At 48.6% G+C, this 7,792-nt stretch overlaps 1 protein-coding gene across 1 annotated transcript in view; it reads left to right on the top strand.

Moving 5' to 3' along the window:
• LOC143297691 (uncharacterized) overlaps positions 1-7,792 on the top strand; it is a 19,356-nt gene continuing 11,564 nt past the window's right edge. Inside the window, exons 1-3 of the mRNA XM_076610111.1 lie at positions 1-107; positions 284-406; positions 945-1,040. Of these exons, the coding sequence (XP_076466226.1) occupies positions 86-107; positions 284-406; positions 945-1,040 (241 nt within the window). The 5' untranslated portion in view covers positions 1-85. The remainder of the gene's footprint in view (positions 108-283; positions 407-944; positions 1,041-7,792) is intronic.

Genomic DNA, 7,792 nt, shown 5'->3' with positions numbered 1-7,792 from the left:
AAGCAACCTGCCCACAAGAGACCACCAGGTGTTAGTTTGCAGTCTTCCTCGGTACACCCGTAAAAAACGACCTGTTCTTGACATCATGGATACCACCAATGGCCACGGTATAAATTGTTTCTCCTCCTCCTTCTTCTTCTGGTACTGGTTTTTGTACTGACACGAGTTCTGGTGTTGATTCTAGTACTTCTTCTTCTGCTTCTGCTCTTCTTTTTCTTCTTCATGTTCCTGCTGCGCTTTTCTTCCTGTTCTTGTGATTGTCCCTATTGTTCCTCTTCTTCAGGTCCTAAGGCTGAGAGCCATCTGCCGTTCTGGACGCCTGGCAGCGGTCACTATGGAGACACGTGGGGAAAACAAACCACGCAGACAATGTCATCTTGTATTGATCTACTGTTGCCACTGCTTGGTGAGTGGGTGTGTATGGTGTACGTGGTATGTATGTGTGCTGTATGAGTGTGTGCGTGTGCGTGTACGTGTGTGTGTACGCGCGCGCGCGCGCGCGCGCGCGTGTGTGTGTGGTGTTTATGCGTAAATATGTGTGTGTGTGTATGTGTGTGCATATGTTTATGTGCAAATGTGTGTGTGCATGTGTATGTGTGCGCGTACGCGCGCGCGTGTGTGTATATACATAGATTATTGTGGGTGAGCCATAGGAAATTATTCTATAATCTGTTTCTTCAATTAGGATGATTAGTCAGTTCCACCATCATCAACATCATTGTCATAATGGGTAGTAGTAGTAGTAGTAGTAGTAGTAGTAGTAGTAGTAGTAGGAGTAGTAGTAGTAGTAGTAGCAGTTGTTGTTGTTGTTGTTGTTATATCACTTTTTTGATGTTTTGAATACATTCAAGACGTAACCCCAACTTTCAACATTTATTTTTCTATCGTAAGCTCGCTATCATTTTACTGCAACAATAATTAACAACCGCTATGAATACCCACAGAAACAATACCTGTCAACCCCAACGGTACATTCACGATCGCGGACTATGGCACTAACGATGGCTACAGCTCCATGCCTCTGATCACCAGTGTCATAGGTAAGTGGTTCTTGTGTCGCAAAGCCGCGTGGAGTGATACCCGATTGTACAGAATACCTGGCTTGGAACTCAGGAGTTTTTTTGTTGAAGGCATGCAAGCATCAGCATCACCCTGCTCCTTCCCTTATCTGGAATAACATGTAGATGGTGCACTGGGTGTTTTCCTTAATTGTTTGCTGTCAGTCATCAGATGTATGATGATTAAAACAACGCAACTGCAACTGGGATGCGGTTATATAGTGTTTTCGGATTCCCGGATATGGCCTCAACGAAATAAACCGTCAATGATATGGGAAATACGGCTTAATTCGAGATTTACAGACTCTTATTGGTATGACTGTGAAGATTGTTTTCCCTGCGATTTTTAAGCCAAATTTGGTATGGACGGACAAAGTGTTTCTAGAGAAAGATGGCAATGTTAAAGTTTACCACGGACACACAGACATATACCTACGGACAGACAGACAGACAGACAGAACAAAACAGAACAAAAATTACTGAATGCTGAAATAAATGAAAGTGGAGAAGCTAGCGCAGTAAAAAACAACAACAAAGAAACAAACAACAACGAAAAAACAAAACAAAACAAAAACAAAGGCGGGGAAAACGAGTAGAACTGATGGCATTCTAGCTTGAATTTTACGATGTTTTGATAACACTGAGACATCTTTGACCATGACCCCAGAGAGATTTCGCGGTGTCGGGCTGTCCCCGCATGGGCAGAGGGTATGCTCAGCCACGCTCAGTCCAGCATCCCTGGTGTTGGCCCCAAAGAGTGGCTCTGAGAAATAAAAACCTCGTGCCCTTCAGCACCCCCAAACCCACTATCCAAGAGTCCTGGACATGTTTATACTGACGGCTCTGCTGAAGAAGCTGTACGAAATAGTGGGGCAGGAATCTGCATTCAGTACCAGGAGGCCGAGGAAAAAGATAGAGCGGCCTTTATTCCACCATTACAAGGCTGAGACAGAAGCCCTGAAAACAGCAGCAGCCCTTATCGAGGTCAGCGCTCATGTTACCCATAAAGTAGCTTTCCTGACTGATGCCCTATCCGTCCTGCAGGCCTTACAGCCCAACACAAACACTGACTTAAACCACCTGTCCTCCACTCTTGCCTCCCTCTGCAGGAGCCACGCTGTCGTCCTATAGTGGATTCCTTCTCACTGCAGTGTGCTGGGCAATGAGACTGCCGACTCCCTGGCGAAGGAAGGAAATACACAAAAGCAGGTGGTTAGGTCCACCAGCTACTCTGAAGTAAAGACCATCATCAAGGCCAAGCAACAGAAGAAGTGGCTGCAACAGCATCCACACCTCAAAAGGACAGACCCCTACTACCTGATGACTAGGCGGGAACAGGTGTCAATGTTCAGACTCAGGACAGGCCACAACGCCTAAACTACCACTTATACACTGAATTTGGCATTAGTCGCTTGGCACGGTGCCCCTGTGGGACTGACAGCCGGACAACAGAACATTTGTTGCAGTCCTGCCCCTTTTATGAAGTGGCCAGGAAGAGGTACTGAGCCCGACCCAACTCCAGTGACCCAGAAGCTGTTTGGAAGTCCTGCAGTGTACAGCTGCCTTCATCGCGGAGACTGGGGTGTTCATCTGACAAACGAGAGGAAACGAAGAAGAGGAGTTCATGTTGTGGGTCATTTCGCGTCGTATTATGCCTACTTCTTGATTAGAAGAGTCGATTACACACAAAGTGTTATTTCTCATTTGTTTCCATCGCAAAACACACGTAAATGTTCATTTAAACACGTCCCAGAATTTAGGACGCTTTGTTGCTATGCAAAGGTGCCTGCAGGGTAATAACGGTTTGAACGTCGGCTTCTTTCTGGATGAATCAACTACACACGCGATCAAACGACAATAGTGTGAGCTGTGAATGTGAGGCTGGTTTTCGTAAAAATTGCCAAACATTGACCAAAGTTTGCCTATATTTTATGACTGAGTAGTATCTCTTAAAAGTTGTTGCTGTCATTGATTATGATAGAGCTTTTGATTCGGTATGATACAATTAGCTTTCACATGTATGAGGAATCGAGGTGCAAAAAGATTTTCTGCTCTTTGATGATGTAGAACACCTTTCTGTCGTGTGTGCGACCTGAGTTTGAATGTTCAAATATTTTTCGTGGCTAAAAAGCGCTGCAGTGAGCACGTGTCCTGGGCCCAACACTGTTTCAAATGCTTTGAAGCGTGATTTAGTAGTAGTCGTAGAAGTAGTAGTAGTTAGTCGATCAATCAGTCAGTTAATTAATTAATCAGTCTATTTATTTATTCTTTCTCTGCCCAATCATCTGCACCATTTCAATGGCATTACTCCCACGCCTCTCGTCTTCGAGTCCCCCATACACGGCCACACCCAGGTTCATCTGTCGCAGTCCCTGTGCCGGCAGTCCACAGGGAACCATCAATGCTAGGTTTCCAGGAGGCCACACACCATAGGAAACCCTCCATTACTGCAGAACAACTTCAGTGGTGTCCGGTAGTGCCTTCTCTGATTTAACGTAACTAGGACACCGCCTACTAAGCCCCTCCAATGACGACAATAATGGCTTCGTCGCTGAGCCGGATTGAATGAGCGTCCCCCCCCCCCCCTTCCCCACAGTGGAGACTGCCACTATGTTTTGAAATGTTTGGTAAGCTATTAGTTTATCATAATACAATTGCTGATGTTCGTACTTCAGATTCAAAGATGACCATGGCTTCAAATATCAGATGGAAGATCAGTGGCTGTGGGTCCGGAGGTGACTGATGAGGCCAATCTGGGCTCTGAAGGCTCGCCCACATGTGGGACACACCTGAGTGGATGCTGTCATGGCAGTGGATGCTGCTCGGGCCTTGCACACAGTACACTTTCGTTGTGTCTCGGTGATGCGAATGGCTTCAGCTGCACGGGATCCTGTGGTGATTTTGCCGCGCCATGCTGGATGGTCCAAAGCAAGTGTCTCCCACATGTTGATGTCGACGCCCAGGTCTTCGAAGGACGTTTTGAGGAAGTCTTTGTAGCGTTTCTTCTGCCCTCCAACCGAGCGCTTGCCCTGACACAGTTCACCGTACAGCAGCTGCTTAGGCAGTCGACTGTCTGGCAATCTGACAACATGTCCAGCCCACCTGGCTTGGGCTTTCTGCAAGAGGATGTAGATGCTGTAGAGGCCAACTCGTTCCAGGACTTCCGTGTCGGGGACATTTGTCCTGCCACCTGATGTGGAGGAGTCTGCAGAGACAGCTCATGTTGAACTGTTTGGTGTGTCTGCTATAGACAGTCCAGGTCTCGCTGGCGTAAAGGAGGGTGGTAAGGACCACTGCACAGTAGACCTTCAGGTTGGTGGTAGCGCTGAGTTCTCTCTGCTCCTAAACGTTCTCACGGAGTCTCCCAAAGGCGGCGGCGGCTTTGGCGATCCTGTTGTTGACCTTAGCGTCTATGTTCACTGTGCGAGAAAGCGTGCTGCCCAGGTAAGTGAAGTTGTCGACTGCCTGAAGGTTCTGCCCCTTCATTATGATGTGCGACTCCTGGAATGACTTTCCTGGGGCAGGCTAGTACATAACTTCGGTCTTTCTGGTGCTGATGGTAAGACCGATGTTGTCACAGGCTTATGAGAAGCAGTCCATTTCACACTGCATCTTCTGCTCTGTGTTGGGGTTGATTGCGCAGTCATCAGCAAACAAGAAATCACTGTCATCTCTTTCACCTTTGTAATAGCCCGCAGGCGCCTGAGGTTGAACAATCTCCCATCAGTCCTGTATCTTATGTGGATTCCTTCTTCGCTGTCACGGAAGGCATCTGTCAGTATCGCAGAAAATACAATACTGAACAGAGTCGGGGCGAGAACGCAGCCTTGTTTGACGCCGTTTGTCACCGGGAAGGCCTCTGAAACGTTTCCATCATTCAGAACTATCACCATCATGCCGTCATGAAACTGCCAGACGATTGTGATGAACTTGCAGGGGGAGCCATACATCTCAATCTTCCACAAGCTTTCTCTGCTGACCGTATCAAAAGCCTTGGTCAGATCGACAAAGGTCATGGAGAGGTCACTGGGTTGCTCTTGGCATTTTTCCTGGAGTTGGCGCACAGCAAAAATCATGTCTGCAGTCCCACGTTCAGCACGGAAGCCACACTGGGAGGAGAACATGCTCAAGTTGTTGGAGAAGATGACTGAGCAGGACATGGGGCCAGAATCTTCCCAGCAATGGACAAGAGAGAGATGCCTTGGTGCTTGTCACAAGACTGGCGGTTGCCTTTCCCCTTATAGATGTGGACTATGCTGGGTGGTTTTTTTGTTTGTTTGTTTGTTTGTTTGTTTTAGCTGTTGCGGGATCTGTCCCTCATTTCACATGGACTGGAAGAGTTCAGTCAGCTTTTGCATCATGGCAGGGCCTCCTGTTTTGTAAACCTCAGCATAAATTTTATTGGATCCTGGCGCTTTGCCACAGGAGAGTTGCTTCACTGCCTTCCTGACTTCATCTTCTGTGGGGAGGTTGTCGAGGTCCTCGTTGATCTCTACCTGATGCAGACGAGCAATGGCCTCATCGTTGATGTTAGCAGGATGGTTAAGAACGTTCTTGAAGTGCTCAGCCACCAATCCAGAGTCAGCATCTGCGTCCCATCTGCATTGAGGAGGGATGAGGAGATAGAGGACTGGGGTCTGAATACAGCCTGATGTGCATCGAGAAGCGCTTTGTGTCATGGTGGTTTGCGTAGCTCTGGATTTCATACGCCTTCTTGCTGAACCAGCTGTCTTGCATCTCGCGAAGTTTCTTCTGAACTTTTCTTTTCGAGATAGCAAGGGCATCTTCCCTTGACTTGTGACGTGGGGTCGTTATTATGCGCTTTGAACAGTTGAATTTTCTGTTATCAGTGCCTCTGTTTCTTCATCATTATCATCGAACCAGTCTTGGTTTTTTCGGGTTGCTGGTCCAAGATGTTCGAGGGAAGTAGTGTAGACAGTGTCTCTGAAGGCCATCCACTGTTCCTCAACGCTGGTCCTGCCTTCCCGTCGTGTGCCTGGCAGTCCGCCTTCAGGGTCGTCGGCGAGTTCTTCTGCAACCTTGCTGCTTTTCAGCTCGGACACATTCAGCCTCTTCGCAGTCTTATGACCTGGGGGCCTTTTCATGGGCAGAATGCGAAGCTTGAACTTGGACACAATGAGGCGGTGGCTGGTCCAGCCACCACACATGGCTCTCGTCACTCTGGCGTCCAACCTGTCCCTCTTCCTGGTGATGACGTAATCTGATGTCTTCTTACGGGTGGGTAGGCGGAACAGGATGTTGGTGATGACAAGGTCATATGTGGCACACGTCTTGAGAAGCAGAAGACCGTTGCTGTTACACTTGCTGGTGCCATTTCTTCCAATGATCCCTTCCTAGATTTGGTAGTCTGTCCCTACTCTGGCATTAAAGTCCTCAGAACAATGAGCTTCTCTGACTTTGGGACTGCTGAAATGAGGGTGTCGAGTTCTTCATAGAACTTGTCTTTAATGTCATTGGGTTGGTCATGGTGAGAGCGCAGGTACTAACCAACGTTGCACTCTTCTGGTTTGAGAGTGGGAGCTGAAGTGTCACCAGGCAGTCGTTGATACCCTCTGGAAGCTTGGTGAGTTTACAAGTTAGGTGAGATTTGATGGCAAATCCCACGCCTGCTTTTCGTCGGTCAGCGCTGCTGCGACCACTCCAGAAGAATGTTCTGTAAGCAGGCCCTTGTCTGCAAGGCGCCTTTCGCTGAGAGCCGCTATGTCCACATTGTAGCGAGCTAGCTCTTTGCAACCAGAGAAGTTCTCCTCTCTGTCTGCTATCCAGCAGTGTTCTCACATTCCATACGCAAAGGTTGAGCACCATCACTTTCTTCGTTGTTTTAGTTTGTCGACCGCTACGAGGGATCCCCACCAGCCGCGGTAAGCTGGCCAGGGAGAAGTGAAGCAGCTATGTTTGAGGCACCTTTTTCCAGCCCCTTCCTCCATGGAGGTGAGCAGAGGGCTGCCAAACTCCATTGCTGCTGCGGTCCAGTAGAGAGTGACCCTGTGCACTGGGCCACCTGTGTGCAGATTTGTGACTACTCCTTCCAGTGTGTCCGCACCTGCTACATGGCCATTCCCCCATCGCCACAGGTCTTGAGGTGTTGCGCGGTGTAATTTGAAGTTATCGCCTGTGCTTGACTTGGACTAAAGCCAGGGAGAGTTGCGCAGGTCGTCAGCCTCTCTCTCTCGTCTCGGCCTATTTGGGCCCAGAGGCAAGACATAGTCTAGACGGCTGGAGATAGGTCAGGATGCAGTAAATGGCTAGCAGTGTTCTGCATGTGTCTCACTGCGCCCTTTTAGCGCTCCACGGCGCATTGCTGAGCATCGCATTTCTGCCCGTTGAACCAACGATGGTTTCTTCCGCGCAGTCCGCCGAACCCAGGCTTTACACTCTAGGTAGACAAGCCCTAAATATTGTGGGTCCACGGCAGTTCTAGCGGCGTGCTCGCAAGTCTCCCTACCCATTGTTGGCATCCTCATCCGCCATTGCAGCCGTTGGGAAACGTCTCATCTTCCGCCTGCTCCGCTGTTGCGATGACCTGTTTGTATTTGACCCATACATGGGAGCCAGCTTTAATGATGTGCCAAATCTGGCAGAGACTATCCTCTTCAGATCGGATTTTCATGTTGAGTTTACTCCCCACATGTACGGGTAGTACTGGGTTACATGTTACCAGAAGCAGAGATGTGTTTGGAAGAACATCAAAGCAGTAACAATGACGATGTTGA

This window comes from Babylonia areolata, chromosome 23 (assembly GCF_041734735.1).
Source record: "Babylonia areolata isolate BAREFJ2019XMU chromosome 23, ASM4173473v1, whole genome shotgun sequence".
Lineage (NCBI taxonomy): Eukaryota > Metazoa > Mollusca > Gastropoda > Neogastropoda > Buccinidae > Babylonia > Babylonia areolata.
This window is presented reverse-complemented; position numbering and strand designations above follow the sequence as displayed.